This window comes from Hemiscyllium ocellatum, chromosome 1 (assembly GCF_020745735.1).
Source record: "Hemiscyllium ocellatum isolate sHemOce1 chromosome 1, sHemOce1.pat.X.cur, whole genome shotgun sequence".
Classification (NCBI taxonomy): domain Eukaryota; kingdom Metazoa; phylum Chordata; class Chondrichthyes; order Orectolobiformes; family Hemiscylliidae; genus Hemiscyllium; species Hemiscyllium ocellatum.
Window position 1 is genome coordinate 107,580,760 of NC_083401.1, and position 27,341 is coordinate 107,608,100.

The window sequence follows — 27,341 nt, forward strand, 5'->3', positions numbered from 1 at the left end:
CATGTTTTGTGCCTGCCATTGCTTAGTTAGTAACGTTCTTGCTCCTGAGTCAGAAAGGAGTAGATTCATGTCCCACTTTCTGAGTGCAGTGTAGTTCTGAGGAGACATTGTACTGTTGGAGGCAGAGGTGCCTTTGGAGGAGAGATTAACTGCAGCCCCACACAACCTATTTGGATAGATGTGTCAGATCAAATGGCACTCTTTTGAAGAAGAGAGGGATGTTTTCCCTGGTAACTGTCCCATCAGCATTACAAACACAAATGATCTGATTGTCACTTGCAGTAAGATGGCAGTGGAGTAGGGCTTCTGAGCCCAGGGCTTGTCTACTTTTCTTTTTGTTTTGTTTCATCTCTTTTTTTTTCTCTCTCTCTCTTCTTCTATTTTGTTTTACTTACCTCTTGGTGAAGAATTCTATTGTAGGATGGCATTGGCAATGAGTAGGCCTAGCAGCGTGGACTTGTAGCAGCATTGGAGTTGAGTTTGGTTCTCAGCGACATCTGCATCCAGCACCGACACATGGAGGTGCTGGGAGTTTGAACCCAGTATGAGACCCGGTGGCATCAGCTGCAGCTGCATCAGTGATGTGGCCTGAAGCAGACTCGTGACTGTAGTGAAGTTTCATTTGGATTGATGTGGTACCCAGCAGCATTAGTGGTGCCTGCATTGTTGAGGTCCAATGAGGACTCGTAGTGGCAAGAGAGTCGGTGGTGTGAGAGTGCCAAATAGTGGTGACTTTCATTCCAGTGGCAGCACAGCAAAGGAGACTCATGCCTGGCTACCAGGGCTGTGGCCCATGATGGAGCACTTAACGAGAAGGACTGTAAACTTGGATACTCTCTTTATTTCTTCCTTTTTCTGCCTTTATAGTCTATGTTTTGGTTTATTTATCTGTGTTTTTAAGCTGGCGCCAGAAAGTGACGACACTATGCAACACTTTTCACTATTTTGTAACAAGATACACTTGACAATAAATATATCAAGCTAAATCAAATAATTCTGCTGTTTGTATGAACTTCCTGTGCACAAATTAACTGCTTTTCCACACTGTATCAATGACTATACTTCAGAAGTACTCCAGTGGCTGTATTGCTTCAGGACATCTGGCTGATGTGGAAGACTCAAATAACTGTCTGTTTTATGTTTTAGTGGGAATCTTAAGAAAGCATTGAAAATGAGGGTTATGGAGTCATACTGGATTCCGTGGATTTGTGAACTATGACTCTGTATTAGATAAAGGGGTTAGTGAAGTCCATCTGTAAAAGTTGACAAAGCAAAGGAACCTATGGCCTAAAATCCAGCATAGGGTAAGTATTCCTGGTGTTTTTGAGGGAGCATGTAAAGAACTATTTGGAGAATTGAGTCAGCATAGCTTATATTCGGCGTTCCTGATAGCCTTGTAGATAACATAGTTTAGGGAGCTGGGATGTGGATCACTCCCCTCATGTTTCCTGACATCTGAATTGCTTTTGTATCCACATGTTTGTTTATTTTATCATTGGAAAAGCCATTATTTATTGCCCACTCCTAATTGCACTTGCAAAGGTGGTAGTGAGTTGTTGCCTTGAATTGCTGGAGTCTGTTGGGAAGGTATCCCAAAGTAGTTTGTGCCCCAGTATTGAAGGTACAGTAATGTATTTCCATATCAGGCTGGTGTTAGACTTGGAGGAGAACTTGAAGGTAGTTTCTGTGGCCCTTGTTATGGGTATGGGAGATGAATTGTTGCAGTGTATCAAGCAGTTGGTACACAGTATACCAGTGTGTCAAGCAGTTGTCACCTAGGTGATATCCCACTCATTTCCTGTACCAAAGACAATCTGCAGGAGTGCTTTGTGCATGGTGTTGGAGCTGTGTGAATTTGGGCAAGTGGAGCATATCTCATCATACACCAAAACAAAAAGTGCTGCAGAATCTCAGCAGGTCTGGCAGTAACTGGGTAGTAACTGTTTCTCTCCACATGGATGCTGCCAGGCCTGCTGAGTTTCTCCGGTGCTTTGGTTAAAATTCAGATCTCGAGCATCTGCAGAACTTTGCTTGATGTTCCACCACATTCATGACTTGTGCTTTGCAGGTTTGGCAAGTCAGGTGATAAGTTACCACAGAATGTCAACCCTTAGACCTGATGTTGTGACCATTGTATTTATCTGGCTAGTCCAGCCAAGTTTCTAGATAATGCTATCTCCACGATGTTGATGGTGAGGGATTTGACCACAGCACTACTATTGAAGAAAGATGTCTAGTTTCCCTCCTTGTTCGAAATCATCATGAGTAGCAAATAACATCAGCACCACTACTTGGTAAAAGTTTGAAAATTATTGCACTTTTGCTGCATGCTCTGCTTCATTATGGGGAGTCGCAAATTGGGCTGAATGCCATTCAATCATCATGGAGCATCCAAAATTCTGACGTTGTATGATGGAGGAAGGTCCTTTTTTTTAATGAAGTAGCTGAAGATGGTTGTTATTGGGCTCTGTCCGCAATAATTTCCTGCACAATGTCCTCCTCAGAGGTTTCTTCTCAACTAATAGTATAGTTTAGTCAGCAAGGGATTTATTGATTCCGGTTGACTTAGATTTTACTGCAAATGATCGATGGTAGACTCTGTAAAGTGCTACTTTGGTAACAAGGACAGTCATTTTCACCACATCTCTGGAATTCAGCTCTTTGGCCAAACTTTAATATTTGATTTGGAAAGAGGAAACTATGATGCGATTGGACATGAGTTAGGAAGCGTGGACTGGGAGCAATTTTTCCATGATAAAGGCACGATAGTCATGTGGAGACTGTTTAAGGAACAGTTGTTGAGAGTGATGAATAAATATGTCCCTCTGAGACAGACAAGAAGGGGTAAGATAAAGGAACCATGGATGATGAGAGCGGTGGACTTCTCGCCAAAAGGAAGAAGGTAGCTTTCATAATGTGGAGGAAGCTAGGGTCAAGCTCCGCTCTAGAGGATTACAGGCAGGCGAGGAAGGAGCTCAAAAATGGTCTGAGGAGAGCCAGGAGAGGGCACGAGAAAGGCTTGGCAGAATGAATTAGGGAGAACACACTTGTGTGAGGAATAAGAGAATGGTCAAAGAAAGAGTAGGGCCGATCAGGGATAGCATAGGGAACTTGTGTGTGGAGTCTGAGGAAGTAGGGGAAGCTCTAAATGAGTTTTTTGCTTCTGTCTTTACAAAAGAAATAAACTTTGTAGTGAATGAAACCTTTGAAGAGCAGGTGTGCATGCTGGAATGGATAGAGATAGAGGAAGCTGATGTGCTGAAAATTTTGTCAAACATTAAGATTGACCAGTCGCCAGCCTGGACCAGATTTGTCCTCGGCTGCTTTGGGAAACGAGAAATGCAATTGCTCCGTCACTTGCGAAGATCTTTGCAACCTCGCTCCTCACTGGAGTCGTACCTGAGGACTGGAGAGAGGCAAATGTAATTCTTCTCTTCAAGAAAGGAAATAGGGAAATCCCCGACAATTACAGACCAGTAAGTCTTACGTCTGTCGTCTGCAAGGTATTAGAAAGGATTCTGAGGGGTAGGATTTCTGACCATCTGGAAGAGCATGGCTTGATTAAATGCAGTCAACACGGCTTTGTGAGGGGCAGGTCATGCCTTGCAAACCTTATCGAGTTCTTTGAGGGTGTGACCAGAAAAGTTGATGAGGGTCGAGCTGTGGATGTTCTGTATATGGAATTCAGTAAGGCATTTGATAAGGTTCCCCACGGTAAGCTCATTCAGAAGGTCAGGAGGAATGAGATACAGGGGAACTTAGCTGTCTGGATACAGAATTGGCTGGCCAACAGAAGACAGTGAGTGGTAGTAGAAGGAAAATATTCTGCCTGGAAGTCAGTGGTGAGTGGTGTTCCACAGGGTTCTGTCCTTGGGCCTCTACTGTTTGTAATTTTTATTAATGACTTGGATGGGTCAGCAAGTTTGCAGACGACACAAAGGTTGGAGGTGTCGTTGACAGTATAGAGGGCTGTTGTAGGCTGCAGTGGGACATTGACAGGATGCAGAGATGGGCTGAGAGGTGGCAGATGGAGTTCAACCTGGATAAATGTGAGGTGATGCATTTTGGAAGGTCGAATTTGAAAGCTGAGTACAGGATTAAGGATAGGATTCTTGGCAGTGTGGAGGAACAGACGGATCTTGATATGCAGGTACATAGATCCCTTAAAATGGCCACCCAAGTGGACAGGGTTGTTAAGGAAGCATATGGTGTTTTGGCTTTCATTAACAGGAGGATTGAGTTTGAGTCGTGAGACCTTGTTGCAGTTCTCTAAAACTTTGGTTAGACTGCACTTGGAATACTGTGTCCAGTTCTGGTCGCCCTATTATAGGAAAGATGTGGATACTTTGGAGAGGGTTCAGAGGAGGTTTAACAGGATGCTGCCTAGACTGGAGGGTTTATCTTATGAAGAGAGGTTGACTGAGCTTGGACTTTTTTCATTGGAGAAAAGGAGGAGGAGAGGGGTCCTAATTGAGGTATACAAGATAATGAGAGGCATAGATAGAGTCGATAGCCAGAGACTATTTCACAGGGCAGAAATGGCGAACACGAGGGGTCATAGTTTAAGCTGGTTGGAGGAAAGTATAGTGGGGATGTTGGGTTCTTTACACCGAGAGTTGTGAGACCATGGAATGCATTACCAGCAGCAGTTGTGGAAGCAAGGTCATTGGGGACACTTAAGAGACTGCTGGACATGCATATGGTCACAGAAATTTGAGGGTGCGTACATGAGGATCAATGGTCAGCACAACATTGTGGGCTGAAGGGCTTGTTCTATGCTGTACTGTTCTATGTTCTAACTTAAACTAATGAGACCTGGGTCCTGCCAACATTGAAGATGGTAATATGTTACAACTGAGAGGAGGAGTGTGATGTCAATCAATCCTTGCTATTTCATCAGTTGTACTGGTTGTGAAAATTAGTTGATTGAATTATCAAAATGGCAAATTGCTTCTCTTTAGTACTACTATCCAGAATGAGACATGTCCGCAGATGACTTTTTAAAAAAAAATTAATTATTTTGAGCCATGAAACAAAACTTGACTCTTAAAAAAGTTGCAAGTACTGATTAACATCTAAGATGAGATCCAAAATTGGAAAATATCCCTTTAATCCCATATGCACATGTGCCAACACAGTGCAAACAAGACAAGTCTTTGCAGAGATGAGAACTTTTCTTTTTAAAAAAGTAAAAGAGTAATAATGCCTGTGGGCCAAGGCTCCACTTTCCCTCATAACTGAAGTTCCTTGTCTCAGTTTTGAAGAGGGGTCTTGAAGCGTAAACTCTGAGTCTTCTCACCACAGATGCTGCCAGACCTGCTGCGTTTCTCTGGCAATTTCTGTTTTTGTATACTCATTCTTGGGAATGTTCTCAAGTCTAACTGTACCAACTCTTAAAATTTTATATCCTTCCCTAAGGTGTAGCATTTGACACACATTTTATGCCCCATTTGTGGTTTATAAATGTTGAGTAAAGGTTTTGCCTCCTTTTCTCATTAGCTTGTCAAAAATCTCAATGTCCACTTTTCAGTAAAGGACTTGGGTGTTTAGTTACCTTCAAAATCTCAATAAATGCAACCTGTTGAGGCTGAAATTACTTGGGTTCATCTACTTCCATCCATGAGCTTCTGCATCAACTGCTAACGGTTGACAAATACCCGAAGAATAGTTCGGTAATTAAAATTACAGACAACATGATGTCATTAATAAATCAAGTTGTGAAATTAGTTTGTCTCTAGGCTCAGTTTCCATATTTTAGATTACCACTGCAGTGTTAATTGGGAGAATGATGAATTGCAGCTTTGCATATTTATCAGAGTGTAGTCCTTGCATTCTTGGAACTAATCAGATATGATTCAGAGAAATTGCAGAAATGCTGACAATGGGAAAGAAATAAAAATGCAGAATGTGAGATCATGCTTTCAAACACAGTAAAAATTCACCCCATATTTTTACCTTTTGGAATTTGATTTTACTGCATCCTCAAATTAAGCTGAGTGGGTATTTTATTCATTTTGATTTACAATACTCCTAATTAGTTGACTTTAAATTCTCACTCTGCAACACACTTTTTGCAAAAGGTAGGTTTATTTTTATTCTTTAATGGGATGTGACCACTAATAGCAAGGCCAGTTACCCATCCTAATTGCTCTCGATTGGTTCTGGTGAGTGTTTCAGTGGCAAGATTGTACAGGTTGTTCAGGCCACTTCAAAGGATAATTGAATCCCACTCACCTTCACAAGGGAAAAATAACAGATTTCCTTCCACAGAGGACAGTAGTCAGATGTGTTTTTATGACAAATAATGTTCATTTCATGGTCGTTATTATGAAGATTAATTTTCAATTTCAGATTGTATAAATTACTTTTAACTTCACGAGCTATCATGGCAGTTTTTGAACCTATGTTATCAGGATACTGGCCCATGCCTCTGGATTATTGTAAAGAATCTAACTTGAACTAATGAGACCTGGGTCCTGCCAACATTGAAGATGGTAATATGTTACAACTGAGAGGAGGGGTGTGATGTCAATCAATCCTTGCTATTTCATCAGTTGTACTGGTTGTGAAAATTAGTTGATTGAATTATCAAAATGGCAAATTGCCATTATCAAAATGCTGGAGATCTGAAATACAAAGTAGCAGTGAAAAAACACAGCATGTCAAGCAGTATTTAAAAGGAGAGAAACAAAGTTGATAATTCCAATATGACTTCTTCAGTGGTATATTCATAGCCCACTGACATAACCAGGGAAGATGGTTGTGCGATGATAATGACCATATGGCATGACATTCTTGAATGTTCTGCTTGAAGGCCATAATCTCTACCATGGTTATAACGAGGTCCCATATCTACCCTTACTGGAAAGGAGACCTAACTCTTGCTGTTGGCACCAGAGTGATCACAAGACCATTCAACAACTCAACTAAGACCCCCTCCGTTTGTCTAAACTTCTGCGGCATGTTGTAGCCTGGATCTGTGGGTAGTGATGGTAAATCTTCCAATTTATTTCCATCACATGGCTAACCATCTTGTGGTTCCTTCCTGCTCCTTGGATGCTGCCTGACCTGCTGCGCTTTTCCACCAACACATTTTCAGCTCTAACCACGTTGTGCTCAAGCTGTTAAGATTTCAAGTCGATACCTGTTTGGCCACAATATAAACACACTTTCCTTGTTCATCAAGTCCAAGAGTGAGACCTGAAATCGGTGATCCTGTCTCAGACACAGGGATAGCGCTCACTATACCACAAGCTGTGAACAGAGATTGCAGTTTTACTAAACAGAAACTTAAAATGCTGGAGTTAGAATTTCCGATCAACAGTAAACACTAATTCCAATCAGCTGTAATTATTATGAGCACTTTAAATACAGTTGAATCGCTGTCAGCCTAGCCTTGTTACACTTAGCCAATCACTTGGATATCAGATGGTATTAACACAGCCTGAGGAGGACATTGCAGCAAAGAGCATGAGTCAAGGTGCTATGTTGTTTGCCTGGTGCTAGGATTCCAGGTATCTGCACTGGACTAGAGTTGCTGTGTGATGGTGCAGATCTATTGTTGTGGTCCATATAAGTGATATAGGTATAACTATGAAAAAGCGGAGTAAGGCACCAGAATAGAAAAGAACCATGATGAAGAGTCCGAGATGACTTAATTGAAGCATATAAGGTTCTGAGGGACTTGACATTGGTGGATGTGGAAAGGATGTTTCCTCTTGTGGGAGAATCCAGAACTAAGGATCATAGTTTAAAAACAAGGGAGCATGGATGTAAGACTGGAGAGTGTGGTGGGGAATAAAAATAAAGTGCACTCAGGAGGATTATGAGAGTTGCAGAATCTTAGATTCTTGATTATCAAGGGGATGAAAATATTTGATCAGGGATATACAGGAATACCAAGGGTAAAATCAGATGAGCTGTGACCTTATTGAACAACAGAGCAAGCTCGAAGGGCTGAATGGCCTACTTTTGTTCCTTGTATGTGTTTCCAGCCTGTACACTTAGTTAAATGAATAATTAATGTAGAGGATGTTTGTAAGAAAAATAGAACCTTTTAGAAGATTTATATTTTTTCTTCAGTTGGAGCTGTCCAAAAGGTTGATAGATTTTCCTTTTGCCTAAATACAAAAATAGTTGCATGTGAGTAGTTTTTCTGCAGCTTAATAGCCTAAATTTACAGTTTATTAGAATACAAAATGTGTTCTTGATTAACTTCCTGCTGCTTGTCCACCAAAAATTGCCACACCCAATATGACTTTGACTTGCATCTTTACTTCTGGGGTCAATTTCTAAGAATTTTCAAATTTCTTTGCACCCTGCTTCAATTGTTTTTACCAGTAAAGGGAGGTTGCCTTAATTGGAAGATTTGACTGATCAATGGTGCTTTGGAATTCTGCAAACTTAATTTATCTCACCAAGGAATAATCTGACACCCTTTCAATAATGCTCTAAGCCCCTAATGGTGGGCTGGGAAGCCCAGAGTGGAACACTTTCAGCGGCATGGTGTGGGCTGGGAATCTGGTGGCGCAATGCTGTAGCAGTGGAGAAGGAAAAGCTGGAATCTCTTAATTATCTTTGAAAAAAATTTATTCTAAGTTAATGTGAATGACGCCAATGTACAGAGACAGTATACAGTTTTCACTGTATTTTATATTTAATACACACTATAATATATTCTAACTAAAGCCCCAAATCCCATGCTCACTATGTTTTATTATCATATGTTTAACCTTCAATAATCTATGCTTGCATGCTCTCTGTTTTTCACATCCTTTAGAAGTGTACCATTTATTATTTTCTCATTCTCCTATCAAATGTATCACACCAGTTTGCTGAGTTGAAGCTCTTTGTTATATTGTCTTGTCTCTGTCTTGTTGGAGCCTCCTGGTATCATCTTCATTGTTCTTTGCAGTTCTTGGCTTTGTGTCCTCTTTAGATTTTGAAATTGTGCCTCAATTCCCCATGTCGACTTCACTAATATTATATCAAAAACACCAATGGTCTTAGTGGAAATCCCCAAGATTTAATACTGTATGCCTGACTCCCATCCAAATGAACAGTCATCCTGTAAAGCGCTGATTTTTATTTTCTGTTCTTTGACCAACTTTGGGTTCATTCTGCTACTGCCATTTTCATCTGTGGTCTTCAGTTTTGATAATCAGTCTACTAATGTTTTCCTTTGTTATTTTGAAATCCCAATTTGCATTTCTTTACTTGAAATACAAGGTGATTGGAAAAGTGTTGGGTTTTATGTTGCAGTCAAAGGTGGGGGAAAAACATGCAATAGATGGTAACAGTGTCTCAGAACAGAAATTAAAGGGGCTGCTAATGGCAGCAGAGAAAAAATGTAGCTGAAGGGCATGTGTTAATAGCAGCAAACCAGTCAGTTCTGCTGAGAGTAAACACATGAAAATGGGCATTTGGTTCATGGAGAGAGCATGCCGTTAGTCAGACCCTGCCTTCCACTATGATATTTTCCTTTTTTTAACCTCAGCCAAGGATGTCTCCTTACCAAGAATGCCAGGGTACTCAGCATGTCTTACCCATTTCTTGCTCTTCTGCCTTCACTTCATCCCCTCTCCTACAATAATGACAGGGTTCTCCTTGCCCTCACTATCTACCCCAGTAGTCTCCATGTTCAAAGGATCATCTGTTGCCATAACCGCCACTTCAAGCAGCATGCCACCACTGAACATGCCTTACGCTTCACTCCCACTCTCAACATTCCATATGGAGCATTCCCCCATCATACCCTAGTCCACTCCTTTGTCACTTTCAACATCTCTTCAGCTCCCAAGATACCTTTCCATGCCATCACAGAATTTGCTATGCTTGCCCTATTATCTCCTGTCTCCTCACTGTCCACAACTACACCTTCCAGGTGAAGTAGAAATTTACTTGTACTTCTTTCAGTCTTGTCTACAAACTGTGTTTGCTGCTCACAATGTGGTCTCCTCTTTGCTGACTAGACTATATGTACACTGTATGAATGCTTCGCAGAACACTGCTCCCCAATAAGAATGACCCCAATCTTCTGGTCACTTACCATTTCATTACACCATTTTACTCTTGTGCTTATGTTGCTGTCCTAGTCCTGCTGCAGTATAACAGCAAATTCCAACATCAGCTGGATGAACGACACCTCCTTTTCCACTTCAGTACTTTCACATCCTTCAGGACTACACATTGAGCTCAGTAACTTCAGACTATGAACTCTGTCATCCAGTTTCATATCCACCGTTTACATTGCACTGTCCTGACGCATCTTCCCAAATGAATCAAACTGCTCTCACCTCTGTTGTGAGTGCTTCCTTCTGATCTGGTGGATGGATTGTAGGATGTTTGCAGCTGTCCCTTCATTCTACTTTAGAAATCTAAGAAAAAGGTGATATTTTAAATAATCATGAGTTTGGGTTGGTTCTGTTTTAATGTCTTAAATTGGTTTTATTTTTCTGCTAATGCCTCAGTGAAATCACCAAAGACTAATTATTTATTTAAGTGAAACAAGAATCTTTGAAATAACTAATCATAAAGAAGCTGAATATAATATTTTGTAATACTTCACCTTGGTACCGAGGCTTAATATTCTTGGGTTCTGCAGCTTCAGACCTTTTTGAATTGGTTTTGAAAATCTATCTTTCACTCCACCAAGTTCCTGCTATCACTGTTGTCACTCTGTATCTATACTAATAATAATTGACCTAGTTCTGTGTGCAAGTTTGTCTAACCACAGTATTAATTTGATTGTTTAATCAAGACTGCTTGCAGGATATTTGGAGAGAAATAAAATCTATTAAAACCTGTAATTTATCGTTTGATTTCCCATGCAGAAGAAATGGAAAGAAAATGTATGTTTGTAAATTTAGGTGTTTTGTCGCCCTCTAGTGATGGTTGTAGATGGCTATCTTGTAAAAGAACAATTTGAAATGTTTTCTTTGTAGTTGACCAATGTGCCAAATTTGTAAGTAATGGTTTATGTAGTGGTTCTGACGAAATCAAGTCTTTTAATGAATGAACATGGTGGTGAATGGATGACTGTATTGGGCGGTCAAGTTGGGGGGAGCTGATTTAGGAGATTTGTTGTATTGGTTCATTCAGTTGTGTTGGTTAGTCTCTTGAATTAGATGACGTGTTAACCAGTATAGCATTCCCATGAAGAGTATGTTGCTAATCCCTGCAAATCGAATCTAAATCTTCAATCTTGAGGTTAGGATTGAAGACCTTCGTGCAAAGTGTTGTCCAGTGTAAATCAGGGCATCAAGAAACTTGGCTGGGCAATTACAGCACTGTGCACATGCAAAGGTCCACTAGAAATAGGGTCATTAGAAATAGGAACAGGCTATTTGGCCTCTTGGGCATGCACCACCATTCAAGAGAATCATGGTTGATCTGACATTCCTCACATCCACTTTCCTGCTCTTCCCTATAAACCTTGATTCCCCTTGTAATGAAGAATGTATCTATTTTAGCCTTAAACATTCACAAGAATTCTGCACCATAGTTCTCTGTGGCAAGGAGTTCCAAAGAGAGAGAACCCTCTGAGAGAAGGAATTCCTCCTTCTCAATTTTAAATTGACGCCTCTTTACTCTGAGACTGTGCCCTCTGATCCTAAACTCTATCATGAGGAATCCTTTCAGCATTTATCCTGTCAAGCCTCATAAGAATCTGATATGTTTCAATTAGATCATCTCTTGTTCTTCTGAACTCCAATGAGTACGTTGGATTTACATGTGTTTGGAAAGGCAAATACTGATTAGGGATAGTCAACATGGCTTTGTGTGTGGGAAATCATGTCTCACTAAGTTGATTGAGTTTTTTGAAGAGGTTACGAAGATTATTGATAAGGGTGGAGTGGTGGACGTGATCTATATGGACTTCAGTAAGCCATTTGACAAGGTTCCTCATGGTAGAGTGGCTAACAAGATTGGTTAGATCACATGGAATATAGGGAGAATACAGAGAAAATTAACTCAAACGTAGAATTCAGAGGGATGGTGGTAGAGGGTTGCTTTTCAGGCTGGAGGTCTGTGACAAGCAGTGTATGCAAGGATCTGACTGGTCTTCTGCTTTTCATAATTTATGTAAATGATTTGGAGGTATGGTTAGTAAGTTTGCAGATGACACCAAAATTGAAGATATAGTGGACAATGAAGAAGATTTTTTCTCAGAGTATAAGGGGATTTTGATCAGATGAGCAAATGGGCTGAGGAGCAGCAGATGGAGTTTAATTTCATTATGAGATGCTGCATTTTGGTGGGACAAATCAGGGCAGGACTTAGACACTTAATGGTAATGTCCTGGGGAGTGCTAGTGAACAAAGATCTTGGAGTACAAGTTCATAGTTCCTTGAAAGCAACATCGTAGATAGAGAGAGTAGTGAAGAAAGCATTTGGCACACTAGCCTTTATTGGTCAGAGCATTGAGGGTAAGAGTTGGCAGGTCCTGTTGTGGCTGTCTAGGACATAATTACTCCACTTTTGGAATGCTGCATTCAATTCTGGTCTCCCTGGTGTAGGAGAGATGTTGTTAAACTTGAAAGGTTCAGAAAAGATCTACAAGGGTGTTGCCAGAACTGGAGAGTTTGAGGTGTACAGAGAGGCTGTTTTCCTTGGAGAATCTGAGGGGTCACCTTACAGAAGGGCCAGAGGCAAAGAGCACAGTTTATAAATTCATGAGTGTGGATAGGGTGAACAGCCAAGGTATTTTTCCACAGGTAGAGGAATCCAAAACTAGAGTTTAAGATGAGATGAGAAAGATTTAAAAGGGACCTAAGGGGAAATGTTTTCACAGTGGTGAGTGTATAGAATGAGCTGCCAGAGAATGTTGTGGAGTCAAGTCCTGAAGAAGGGTTACACTCGAAGAATTAACTTCTCCACCTCTTGATGCTGCCTGGCGGTTCTTCCAGTCTCCTGTTTGTCTGCAGAGGAAGTGGTGGAGGCTGGTACAATTACAACATTTAAATGGCATTTGGAGAGGTATATATTAGCAAGTGTTTAGAGGGATAGGAGTCAAATGGTCAATATGGACAAGTTGGACCAAAGGGTCTGTTTTTGTGCTGTATATCTTTGAGTAGAATTTAGCCTTTGCTCATAAGCAATTGCTTTATACCAGGGATCCTCCCTACTAGTTCTCTGAACTTCCACCAATGAAATGTTACTTCCTTAATAATTGTTTGTAGTACTTTTTCAACAGTAGTTGTTAAGGTAATCAGCTTATAATTGTGTTTTTTTTGCCTCTGGCCCTTTTTGAGAACTGCCGTCACATTAGCAGTTTTCCAGTATTTCCCCAGAGTCTAAGAATTTTTGGAATATTGAAACCAATGCATGCACTTTCTCTTTTTAATTATCCCTTTTAGGATCCTAGGATGCAAGCCATCAGGACCAGGGGACTTATTTGCCTTTACCCCCATTGGTTATTCTAATACTACTACTTTAGTGGTGGTGATGGTACTTAATTCCATCCCTGTATTCTTTAGTACTAATGGGAAGTTTAAAGTATCTTCCACCATAAAGACTGATGCAAAACTCTGTTTAACTTCCCCATAACTATCTCCCCAGATTCATTTTCTAAGGGGCATATGTTAACTTTCACCCCACTCTTCATTTTTATTTATTTAATAAAAGGCCTTCTTGTCAGTTTTTGTGTTTCTTGGTAGTTTGCTCTCATAGTTTATTTTCTATCTTTGTTATCTTTTTAGTGTTTCTTGCTTAGTTCTGAATTTATCCATTACTTTGGGACTATCACTGGCTTTTGCCTTCTTGGATGCTTTTCCTTTCAACTTAAGACTCTCCTTAACTTCCTTGGTTAGCCATGGTTGGTTTATCCCTCTCTTAGAAACTTTTCTTTTTACTGGGACAGATTTTTAAGAATCCTGAATTATCCCCCTTAAATATTTGCCACTGCTTGCGAACTGTCATTCCTGTTAATCAATCTGCCTATTTCACTTCAGTTAACCTCATCCTCATTTCATTGTAATTCCCTTTATTTAAGATAAACTCAGCTGTTTCCAATCCAGGTTTCTCCCTCTTGAACTGAATATTTAAGTCTGTCACGTTATGATCATTACTTCCTAGGTGACCATTTAATCTGAGGTCATTTTTTAAACCTATCTCATTATCCATTATCGGATCCAGAGGTTGGCTCCATGATGTAATGCTCTCAATGATCCACTTTGAACTGTCAGTTATGCTAGTTCCAAGTGCTTTAATAGAGTTATACTATATTATACCGAAAGAAGTCTATGAATTTGTTGTTGTAGCTACCCTTTCCAATTTGATTAATCCAATCAACATTAAGATTACAGTCACCCATAATTATTGTCCTGTTCTTTTTATGCGCTCCTATTATTGGTTAATTTGTAGCCTTTCCTACAGAGTAGCTATTATTTGGAATTCTGTATACTGCTTTTATAAATGTCGTCTTCTCTTGTTTGTTTTAACCTCTGTCCAAATGAAGTCTGCTTCGTCCAAACCTCAGTTGTCTCTCACAACTCTCATTTCATCTCTTATCAACCGTGCTATCCCACCATCTTTTCCATCCCTACTGTCTCCCTGAATGGCATCAAAGAGTATGGAGATAGTGCAAGAAAATGATACTGAGGTTGATAATCAGTGATGATCTAATTGAATGGTAAAAGTGGGGGGGGGAAGGTTTACAGGAGATGTCGGATGCAAGTTTTTTTTATACAGAGCTGAATGTGAAGACTAGAATACAATAGCACCATTTAAGAGGAAGTGAATAGAGAGATAAAAATTATCATGTCGCGTTAAGATACAAAGTCTTCTAAATTTGTTCTGTTATTGAGTCTCCATGCACTTTTATGGTTCCTTGGTACATTATGACATTCACCCATTTTGTCCCTTTCTTCTATTTTCCAGTAACAATTAGCCCCATCACGAACCTGCTTCCTTCCTTCTTCCTTACCTTTGACTTTCTAATTCTCCATGCAACTGAACACCCCCGACTAATTAGATTAAGGCCTTAGAATCTTTGTATCTTTATGTCCCAGTGTGCAACACCCAAATCCAGATTTTGTTCCCCTGGACATTGGAAAATTTGTACCCATATTTAGTATTCTTTAGCTTCTGGAAATTCAGCTTTGTCTTCCATTGTTTTTGTTTCCTTCTGTTTCACTGTCTCCCTTGTCTCTCTTTATCTGCAAATGTTTGAGCTTGCGTGCAGTTTCTGATTTAACAAACTCAAAAATAAATGTTTGTAGAAAACGTCTGTGGAATTTATTCTCTAGCATGTCTTTGGCTACCTTTCAAACTAAACCAATAGATTTTACTGAACCTCCAAGAGAGGCATCTGACTAGTGGAAATGCTATGGTGGCATCTTAGTGAAGTATGTGAACTAGGCAGCTCAAACTGCTGGATGCCTACACTGGGCATGATTGTTTCTCTGGGCAAACAATCTATTTAGCCATCAGATTTTCAAGCAAACTCTTTAATAAAGATATTAAAGGATATATCAGTTATACTGCTCCTACTTCTGGCAGTGGTGTTGCGGTATTTCTGTTGTGGTGGGGATGAGTGCTAGAAATAGTAATTCCTAGTTATATGTAACACCCAACTGAATGAGCCATTAAAAATTCAACTTTAAAAATTAATGCATGAATTTCTCATTAAGAAATGTAACCAAGTAAGCAGAAAATACTTTTAATATAGCAAATGCTGATATTCACCTCAGTGTATAATTGGATAAGTGATGGGTCAAAGAACAGTATTTTTCCAAGATTACCATATTAACATGGAGCTGGAGGGTTCAAATATGAAAATAATTCAGAGATTAACTGTAACATAATTGTATAAAGCACTTGGAACTAGCATAGCTGACAGTTCAAAGCGTCTCTTTCAACAGATTCACATTTCCTCCTTGGTCCCCGACAGAAATTGAATTTACTGATAATTCATGACATTGGTTTGAAGAGTACTTTTTTGTTTGAGAAGATAGGAGATGGAATTTTCAGTATTCTGAGTATGCAGATCTGGTATATGCTGTTACCAAATATGGAGAGACTGTGTTATGAGGCGAGTGTGTACACAGGATTGGTGCTCATTTATTGAAACATACAAGATGCTTACAAGGCTTGACTGGGTAGATGCAAGAAAGTTGTTTTCCCCTTGGGGGAGAGTTTCGGACCAGAGGACACAATCTCAAAATAAGCGGATGCACATTTAAGAGAGAGACAGCGATCAATCGCCAATGTGTCGAATCCTTTAGCATAGAGACCTCTTGAGGCTGGATCACTTAGTATATTTAAGGCTGAATACTTAACCCGCAATTCCCTCACTGATTATGTGGAAAGGGCAGGACAGTTGAGTTAAGGATCAGTCTGGATCTCATCAGGAGTGGACCAGACTGTGGGCTGAATGGGCTGTTTCTATTTCTTATGGTTTTACAATGAGGAAGTTGTAGGTTCTCTCTGACGTTTGCTATTTTTCCCCACATGCTCTGTCCAAAAGAGTCTCTGGGGACCATTGACTCTCCTTTTATTGTCATTTGTGTTGTTTCAGATTTATGCCAGCAAAATATTTGTTGTTCCCTTCTGCAGCATGGCTAACAAGGAGAGTCCTGTTCTTACCACCTGCAGTTAGGCATATTGAAAGATGATTGAAAGAAACAGGTTCATAATTGACCTGTTTAGGCACATTATAAACACACCTTCCTCAGTCATAAGTGGGAGTCAAACCAAAAACTTCTGAGACAAAGGCAAAGTGTCACAAAGCTGGTCCCTTTTTTTTCTAAAAGCTGTTCCTTTTCTCAAGGAGACAGTGTCCTTGGTTTTTTTCAGAGGGGTCGTAAACAGCTTCCAGTTCCGATTAGACTGGTTTGGTACAGAGATTAAAGGGTATTGAAGCCTTTTTGTTTATATGTGAACAGGTGAGACTTCAGGCCAAAGTGGTCATGTTTTAGAAGTGACCTGTATGATGAAAAGGGAGTGGTCAGCTCTCTAGCTGAGCAGTTCAATCCAGAACCAGTTAGGAGTTCAACAGTGATCTGTGAAAAGGCTGCAAAAGTTCTCTCTCTCTTTCTGCCCTTCTAACTTCAACCTATAAGCATTTGTTCTCTTTTTTTATTTTTTTTAAAATCGTGTTTGCTTATTGGAACAGTTGTGTATATTCGGAACAGAATAATTAAGTCTAGTTTGAATAGACTGAGTTCTTTAGGGGTTCTCTGTTCTTTGCATTTCATTGTGTAATTTTGTGAATACATTTTTCTGTTTTAAAACCTGGAAGTCAACCTAGCTAACTTAGGGTAATTTTCATTGTACACTTACTGAAAAAAATTGCAAAGTAATGGTCTGGGCTGCCTGCTTAAGAATGTTTTGAGTGATCTGGCCTAGTCCATAACAAAGGAATGTTACCTTTGTGCCACAGAACCTCTGCTAGTCAACTTTACTCTGTCCAAACAATATTCATCCCAAATTTCATAAGGGAATACCTGACCACACTGTTCATTTCCTCAGTAGTCATTCATGTTGTCCTAGTGGCTACTTTTGTTTTGAAGGATATATCTTCAAAGTATATATATGTTAAAAAAAACTAAACCGATTTTCTTATAGGGTTTATGTAATTGGAAAACCAAGGACAATTTATTTCCATTACTCGAGTTAGTTTTGAACTTAAGTTCTAAAGTTGGAAGTCTGTATCTGACAGAATTGTTTAATTCACAAAGCGTATTATTTCCAAAGATGTTATTTAAATGCATTTGAAATAGTTAGAAAATGAATTGTTAAAGTTAATTATTGAAGCTAATAGATGCTAATAGATTCATAGTATTATGAATATTTTCAGTCTTATCCATTGAGCATTAATTTCATTCGATTGTTTTTCTATGTCAAGCCCTACAAGCCCCAGCAGTCCCAATGGTCCTCCCAGCCCTGTTACTCCTGACAGTCCTACCAGCCCTGTATCACCAGCTGGAAGCCTAACAAATCACTCTGCACATGAACATCATCTGCATACTGTTGGTGGAATTGCAGGGAAAAGTACGTGCTCACGTTGCAGCCGTCGAAAATCGAAGCGGTCAAAGGACTTCAGAAAGAGTCGAGCTGGAGAGGTCACAGTATTTGCTGTGGGAAGGTAAAATGAATTGTGGAAAACTAAAATTATGATGAATGGTTTGCATTTCATTTGTCCTGTGTAAGCAAACAATCGGCTGGTAGATAACCAGTTTGAGTTCTAAAGCTTTCTGTTTGCAATTTATGCTTTTGGTTTAATAGTTAAACACTTTCAGCCTTACCTCATTTTAATGCTGTAAAGAAGTTAATAGAATGTCATCACACTGTTGGAAATCTACTTCAATATTTTATATGTGGAAACTAACTGGAGAATGTTAAGAACTGGGTGAAAGCTGAATCTACTGAATGGAATACAAAAACAGAAGTTACCGAAATAACTCAGCAGGTCTGGCAGCATCTGTGAAGGGAATTCAAAATTAACATTTTGGTCTGGTGACCGTTCCTCACATTTTGAGAGGGTCACCAGACCAGAAATATTAACAATGATTTCCCTTTATAGATGCTGCCAGAACTGTTCAGCTTTTACAGCAACTTCTGTTTTTGATTTACAGCATACACAGTTCTTTCAGTTTTTACTGCTAAATAGCGTGCTTGCTAAACAAAGTGAATGGGCAGTGAAGGAGGTACAAAGTGTTTTAAACAGAAGGCCGTCAAAATTAAGAAAGTATAAATAATCAGAGTAATTTATACAATTTAAAGAGGTATGAGTATTAAAATAATCCAAATGGTATTAGATATGATGTGCATAAGTAATGAACAAGAGTTGCAAGGTGCTAAAATAGAACATGATAATTAACAGTGAGGATTATGGAGAAATTTTGTAGGAATAATTTTGTACTACAATGTTAAAGGGGGGGTACACAAATCTGAAAAGGCAGCAGGAGAGGCTGATTAAGGCTGCTTTAAAACATGACTAATGGGGACTTGGCCTTGCTAAGCAGAGTCATGAAGTACAGAAGCAAGGAAGCTCTGCTAAACCTTTATGCAGATTGGTTATTCCTGAGCTGGAGTATTGTGTTCAGTTCTGGGATCCATGTTTGAAGGAAAATGTGTCATTTTGTTCAAGACTCCCCAAACTAGAGGCACCTGCCCTGTGTCTATCCTGTCCAGCCCCTTAATAATTTTGCATGTATAAATGTCTCATTCTTAACCTCAAGAGAATAGACCCAACTTACTCCACCTCTTATCATAGACAATCCTCTCATCCCAGGGACCAATCTTGTGAACTTTTGTTGTACTGCTTCCAATATAAATACACGTTTCTCTCTCATTGTTAAATTTGAAAGGATTTGATTGCAGCATTGAATTTATAACACCCAAGCATTCTCTAATTCATAAAGCTATTGTTGAAATAACACATCATGCTTCATAAATTGGCAGTTTACATGGCAATCCAAATATTTAGCATGTTACTAATGAGTAGTAGGAGGCAGGATAGGCCTTTCGTCAAAGGAGGTATTGTGTGTTTTGTAGTACAGAGCATGGTGGATTGGATAATAAGTAAAACAACTATAGAAAATGCTGGAGAATTTCAGCAGATTTAGTAGTATCTATTGAGAGAAAAACAGAGTTAATATTTTATGTTTGTGAGTCCTTCTACAGATTCAGTATCTTGAGAAAGATTTCCTCCTCTGTCTGAAAAGGGCCACCCCTTCCTCTAAGGTTATGCCTTTTGGTCCTAGACTTTCTCACAAGAAGACAGAACCTTTCTGCACCTACCCTGTCAGGATCTGTAAAAACATGATGTGTTTCAAACAAATCACCTCTCGTTCTTCTAATCCACCAATGGGTATAAGCCCACTCTACTCCAAAAGCAGGAATAATAACCCACTAGAGAAAGATTAGGGCCAATCAAGGATAGTAGTGGGAAATTGTGCGTGGAGTTCGAGGAGACAGGGGAAGCGCTAAATGAATATTTTTCGGCAGTATTCACACCGGAAAAAGGAAATGTTGTCGAGGTGAATACTGTGATACAGGCTAGATATGATTGTGGTTCACAAGGAGGAGGTGTTAATAATCCTGGATAGTGTGAAAATAGGTAAGTCCCCTGGGCTGGATGGGATTTATCCTAGGATTCTTTGGGAAGCCATGGAGGAGATTGCAGAGCCTTTGGCTTTGATCTTTATGTTGTCGTTGTCTACAGGAATAGTACCAGAAGACTGGAGAATGGCAAATGTTGCCCCCTTGTTCAAGATGGAGAGTAGAGACAACACTGGTAATTATAGGCCAGTGAGCCTTACTTCAGTTATAGAGTCATAGAGACGTACAGCATGGAAACAGACCCTTCGGTCCAACTCGTCCATGCTGACGAGTTATCCCAACCCAGTCTAGTCCCAACTGCCAGCACCCAGCCCATATCCCTCCAAACCCTTCCAGTTCATTTACCCATCCAAATGCCTTTTAAATGTACCAGCCTCAACCACTTCCTTTGGCAACTCATTCCATACATGTACCACCCTCTGCGTGAAAAAGCTGCCTCTTAGGTCTCTTTTATATCTTTCCCCCCTCACCCTAAACCTATTCCCTCTAGTTCTGGACTCCCTGAACCCAGGGAAAAGATTTTGTCTATTTACCCTATCTGTGTCTCTCGTGATTTTATAAACCTCTATAAGGGGTGCCTCAGCCTTTGACGCTTCAGGGAAAACAACCCTAGCCTAGTCAACCTCTCCCCATAGCTCAAATCCTCCAACCCTGGCAACATCCTTGTAAATCTTTTCTGAACCCTTTCAAGTTTCACAACACCTTTCCGACAGGAAGGAGACCAGATCGCGCACAATATTCCAAAACTGGCCTAACCAATGTTGCGGCTGTACAGGACATGATCTCCCAACTCCTGTACTCAATATTCTGATCAATAAAGGAAAGCATACACTATCCTATCTACCTGCAACTCCATTTTCAAGGAGCAATGAACCTATACTCCAAGGTCTCTTTATTCAGCAACACTCCCTAGGACCTTACCATTAAGTGTATAAGTCCTGCTAAGATTTGCTTTCCCAAAATGCAGCACCTCACATTTATCTGGATTAAACTCTATCTGCTACTTCTCAGCCCATTGGCCCATCTGATCAAGATCCTGTTGTAATCTATGGTGACCTTCTTCGTTGTCTGCAATTGTTGGAAAAGGTTATAAATCATCTTGAGAGGAATAAGTTGATTAGGGATAGTCAACGTGGTTTTGTGAAGGGTAGGTTGTGCCTCACAAACCTTACTGACTTCTTTTGAGTTAGTGACCAAACAGGTGAATGAGGGTGAAGCAGTTCATGTGGTGAGTATGGATTTCAGTGAGGCATGTGACAAGGTTCCCCACAGTAGGCTTTTGTAAAAAATACGAAGGTACTGGATTGAGGTGATTTAACAGTTTGGATCAGAAATTGGCTGGCTGAAAGAAGACAGAGTTGATGAGAAATGTTCATCCTGGATTTCAGCTACTAGTGGTGGACTGCAGGGATCTGATTTGGGGCCATTGCTGTTTGTCACTTTTATAATTGACCTAGATGAGAGCGTAGAAGGATATGTTAGTAAATTTGCAGATGGCACTCAGGTTGGTGGAATTATGGATAATGCTGAAGGATGTTGCATGTTAGAGAGGGACATAGATAAGCTGTAGAGCTGGGCTGAGAGATGGCAAATGGAGTTTAGTGCAGAAAAGTGTGAGGTGATTCACTTTGGAAGGAGTAACAGGAATAAAGAGTACAGGGTTAATGATAAGATTCTTGGTAGTGTAGAAGAGCAGAAAGAGATCTGTGTCCATGTACATAGATCCCTGAAAGTTGCCACTCAAGTTGAAAGGGTTTTTAAGAAGTCATACAGTAGAGGGATTGAGCTTCGAAGCCATGAGGTCATGCTGCAGCTGTACAAAACTCTGGTGCAACTGCACTTGGCGTATTGTGTACCGTTCTGGTCACATAGGAAGGATGTGAAAGCTTTGGACAGGGTTCAAAGGGGACTAACTAGGATGTTGCCTGGTGGGAGGGTAGGTCTGATGAGGAAAGGCTGAGGGACTTGAGGCTGGTTTTGTTGGACAGAAGAAGGTTGAGAGGTGACTTAATATAGACATATAAGATAATCAGAGAGTTAAATAGGGTGGACAGTGAGAGTCTTTTTCCACCGATGGTGATGCTAGCATGAGGGGACATAACTATAAATTGAAGAGTAATAGATATTGGACAGATGTCAGAGATTGGTTTCTTTACTCAGTAGTAGGGGCCTGGAATACATTGCCTGCAACAGTAGTAGACTTGCCAACTTTAAGGGCATTTAAATGGTCACTGGATAAACATATGGATGGAAGTGAAATAGTGTAAGATAGATAGGCTTCAGATTGGTTCCACAGGTCAGCGTAACGTCGAGGGCCGAAGGGCCTGTATTGCTTTAATGTTCTGTTTTATTCTATCTTTTCTGAGAACATACACCATTTTCCTGCACTATCCCTGAATGCCTTGTTAAAATCTTGAAATCTATCAAGCTCTCCCTTGAATATACTTAACAACTTAAGTATAAACAGCTCTCTGAGGCTAAGAAATTCAAAGGTGAACCACCCTCTGGGTAGAGAGCTTGTTCCCCGTCTCTGACCTAAGTATCTGCCCTTGTTATTGACACTCCAGCCAGGAATCAAGTTAGAGAATCTCTCTGCCTCCAATAGATAAGGGACCCAAAACTGTTCACAGCATTTCAGCTGTGATCTGATTAAGTACCTTGTGTAGTTTTAGCTAAATCTTTTTTTATATACAGGTTGTTCTGTTGTAATGCATGTATCGTTAATGCACATTTGCTATAGCATGATTGACAAATTGGAGACACTGTTTCTAAAGTGTGAAGTTTTATTGGTTAACACACAATTCCAGCCCCATTAATTTAAATGGTGCCGCTATTATGCGATTCTCTTGTAACAAGGGATTGCATGAGAACGGAACTACTGCATTATAGCAGAACCGATTGTACCTCATTCCCTTTGAAATAAAGGCTAATGGTTCATTTATCTTTCCTATTGCCCACTGAATTTGGATGATTCTTGTGATTCCTGCATAAGGATCCCAAAGTCTCTCTGGGCTACAGCTTTCTACAGTCTTTCTCTATTTAAATAATAATCTTCTCTTCCTGCAAAAATGCATTACTTTGCATTTCATGCAATCTGCCAGTGCTTTGCCTCACCTGTCGATATCCCTGTGTGGACTCTGTTATCCTCACTATTTGAGCAGCGGGCTTTTGCCCAAAACGTCGATTCTCCTGCTCCTTGGATGCTGCCTGACCTGCTGCGCTTTTCCAGCAACACATTTTCAGCTCTGATCTCCAGCATCTGCAGTCCTCGCTTTCTCCTATCCTCACTATTTGCCTTCCCACCTATTTTTGTTGCATTTTCAAACTTGATGATAGTACATTCATTTGCCTCATCCAAGTCATTAATGTATTTTGTAAATAATTCTAGTTCCCCTGTGGTACTGCACTAGTTTCAGATTGCCATCCTGCTGATGTTCCCTTTATCCCAACTCCTAATCCTACACCAATGCCGTGAGTTCTTCCCGTATTAAGTAGCCTTACATGCAATACATATTGAACATTTGTTGGCAATCCAGATATCCACTGATTATGACATTTGGAGTGTTGTGTATGCTTGTATCAGGAAAGAGAGACTTGCCATGGAGGAAATTGAATACATGTTTACCAAACTAGGATGGAAGGATTATCCTATGAGGAAATCTTAAATATACTGGGCCTTTATTCTCTGGCATTTGGAAGATTGAGAGGTGATCTTGTTCGAATGTGCAAAATTCTTTTAGGACTTGACCAGAGTAGATGCAGGAAGGAATTTTCTCCTGGAGGCAAGTCTATGACAAGGGAAAGGTATTTATGACCGACTAGGAACAATCTCTTTAATCTGAGTAGTTTATCTTTGAAATTCTTAGCCTCAGAGAGCTGTGGAGGCTAAGCCATTGAATATGTTCAAGGCAGAGCTTGACAGATTTCTATATTTAGCTCTAAATGAGGGATTCTGAGATAGTGCAGGAAAATGGTGTTGATACAGAAGTTAACTGTGGGCAGGGTAACTACAGGCCAATTTAGTCTCCCGTTTATTGTCAGAAAAATGTTGGAATCAATTCTTAGATTTGGAATGAAGGATATTTGGAAAATAATAGTCCAATCAAGCAGAGTCCGCATGGCTCCGTGAAAGGGAAATTGTATCTGACTTTTTTTAAAGAGGTTTTTGAAGAAATTTGAACCAGTGTGGATAGAGGAGATGTGCTGTATTTTGATTTCCAGAAGGTCTTCGAAAAGATACCTCACAAAAGATTAGCCATGACCTATTGAATAGTGGAGCAGATTTGAGGGGTGAAATAACCAATTGCTGTTCCTATTTCTTATGGTCTTATTATCTAAGATCAGTATTCACTGAGATCATGGCTGAAGTGAGTTGTTGGGGGTGGGGATGGGTGGGGGGTGGTGGCCTGTTTCTATCTCTTATCATCTTAAAATACATTTCTATACCAGTAAGCTGAGCACTGTTACAACGTGAGAGTTCTCTGTTGTGACAAGTTCTGAATTTTAGTTGTTTAAACTCTCATCTTCAGGAGGCACTATATCAAGAGTGGAACAGTGAACTAAGTGTGAGTTTTCTTTTGAGAGAGTTATGTATATTGAGCAATTAATGTCTTGGTGGAAAGAGAGATGAACTAAGGTGTAAATATTAATCCAGCATTATTTGTATAATGCTTGTGTAGATGACCTATTCTCACTGGTTTGTCCTCCTAGGTTTCGTGTTACACATGTTGATCCTAAATCTCATTCTAATCATCAAAAGGTGTTGATTGCTGAACCTCCAGATGATATGTGTAATGAGGCAAATACAGACAACCAAGAAATTCCAAACCCACCAGGAAAATTGGATGCAAAAGAGGTGAGTGAAACAATTCACTGAAGACACAATTGTTTCCTGCTGAAAATGTGTTGCTGGTTAAAGCACAGCAGGTTAGGCAGCATCCAAGGAATAGGAAATTCGACGTTTCGGGCATAAGCCCTTCATTCCTGATGAAGGGCTTATGCCTGAAACGTCGAATTTCCTATTCCTTGGATGCTGCCTAACCTGCTGTGCTTTAACCAGCAACACATTTTCAGCTGTGATCTCCAGCATCTGCAGACCTCATTTTTTACCCGACAATTGTTTCCTGCCCAATAAGAAAATAGAACCATTCCTGAGTTTCATGTAAATTTTGCGCTTTTCGGTTGTCAGTCATCAGTTTTATTTCCAACTTTTAAGGAACCACCTATTCTGCCCCTGTTTCAGCTGCAGAAACTCTTATTTGTGTCTTTATTACATCTTAAGTTTGAAATTCTGATGCTCTAGTGAATTGCGGTCTCTATAAATTTAAGGTCATTCAAAGTTCAGCACTCCTTTCCTTAACTTGCCTTAGGTCGTATTCACATAGCAACCATGTGCTCACTGACTTACACTGGCTCCTATCAAGCTACTTGATGTTAAAGTTGGTTGCAAATCTTTTCATGGTGTTGCTCCTTTCTCTAATTCCCTCCAGCTTCACTCACTATCTTTTGAGATATCTGCACCAAACTAATGCAGGCTTCCTAATGGTCCCAATATTAATTGTTCCACCATCGGTTTCTGTGAATTGAACATGGTCCCTGAGGATTGCAGGGAAGTTGGTGGTAAAGATTGAAATAAACAGATTTTGTTCTGTGTGAAAGCTATCCAGTGGGTGCAGTGGTAAGGGGAACCTACAATTCACGCACTTTAATGGATGTAAGGTTGCAAGAACCATTTGCTATCAGCAAACCTCCTGCTTTGATTGCTCTGCATTTTGGGCCGTTGTTTAGAGTCTTATTTCAAGAACAGAATTCTGATCAGCGTTTCAGGTCTGTGACCCTTTATCAGCCAGGAACAAGGCAATAAGTTTGATTCTACTGAGGATTATCAAAGTCTGAAAGTATTTTCAAGCCTCTTGTTTAGTTGCACTGCTAAATTCTCTTTAGTTGCACTGCTAAATTCTTGTTTTCAGGAGTACATTCACTTTAAATCCTTCTATAATATCATCTTTTCAGGAAACTTTGCAGGAAACTAAGGATTTGCAGTGAATTTGTGATTTGGTAAGATATTTTCTCATATTTCTAGAAATTTAAAATTATGGAATTGTGTTCATTATTTTGATTAATTTATCCTTTTATGTGCCAAGAGAAATCTTGACTTTCATGTTTGGTTGAATGCCTACTCTTTTGTTTGTCTTGTTGAAGAGAGGAGTGGTTGAGGGCTTGCATTCATGGTTGGGGTTTAGGTCCAAATAGCTGTTTCTCTCCCATCTCAATCAATGTGTTATAAAATTTTAGGATTTGAGTTTAATTGATAAAATGCATCTCATTAGCTAATCAAGTTCCTGGTTTGGAACTTGAACCTATTAGTGTCCGAACTGAGACAACAATGTTACTTGAGCCATGGCTAACACTCCTAACTCACTCAAAAATCTTGAAAATCCCAGAAAACAAACACCTTGTGTGGATTGTATGTGGTCTGGTTCTATGCTCCATATCTCAAGTAATTTCCTCATTTATATGAAGACTAATTGTGACTTACTGAAAATGTTACAGCATTCTTTCATGGCCTGTAGACATCACTGATTAAGCCAGCATTTCTTAACTCTGTCTGCAATTTAACATGCTGGTGAGCCACCAGGTTAGATTCAGTACAGTCCATTTGTGTACACACAATACTATTAAGAAGGGAATGCCTGGATCTTGACCCAGTGAAGGAATTTTGGTGCATTCCAAATCGGGATGGTGTATGGCTAGGAGGGGAACTTGCAAGAGGTGGCGATGTTCCTTTGGTGTCCTCTGCCTTTATTCTTTTAGATGGTGGAGATTGCAAGTTTGGAAGGTTCTATTGAAGGAGACTTGGTGGGTTGCTGCAGTGCACCTCATATGTAGGCCACACTGCTAGCACTATGCATCAAATAGGCAGGTAGTGCATTACCCTCGGACAGGTTCATGGTTTTTTTGTGGGGGGATGACCTCGGGAAAGCAGCAGTCAGGTCAGTGACACCACGATTGGGACTGTTGTACAGCAGGGAGAGTTAGAGTTGGAGAGCAATAGTGATACGGGACTCCATAGTCAAGGGCATAGATAGGCATTTCTGTTGCCGCAAGTGATTCTCGGGGTCTGGCAGGGTCAAGCATGTCTGAATGGGAACAGAATTTCCTGAAGGAGGAGGGTGAGCAGCTGGAGGTTGTGATCCATATTGGTAGGAACAACATGGGCAGAAAGAGTGATGAGGTCCTGCAAATGGAGTTGTGTATGAAGTTGACAACTAGAG

At 40.1% G+C, this 27,341-nt stretch overlaps 1 protein-coding gene across 2 annotated transcripts in view; it reads left to right on the plus strand.

The window, feature by feature from the left end:
* LOC132819622 (RELT-like protein 1) overlaps positions 1-27,341 on the plus strand; it is a 75,761-nt gene that overhangs the window by 41,732 nt on the left and 6,688 nt on the right. For both annotated transcript variants that reach the window (XM_060831215.1, XM_060831209.1), the window contains exons 5-7: positions 17,849-18,088; positions 24,778-24,922; positions 26,080-26,124. In XM_060831215.1, the coding sequence (XP_060687198.1) occupies positions 17,849-18,088; positions 24,778-24,922; positions 26,080-26,112 (418 nt within the window). In that variant the 3' untranslated portion in view covers positions 26,113-26,124. The remainder of the gene's footprint in view (positions 1-17,848; positions 18,089-24,777; positions 24,923-26,079; positions 26,125-27,341) is intronic.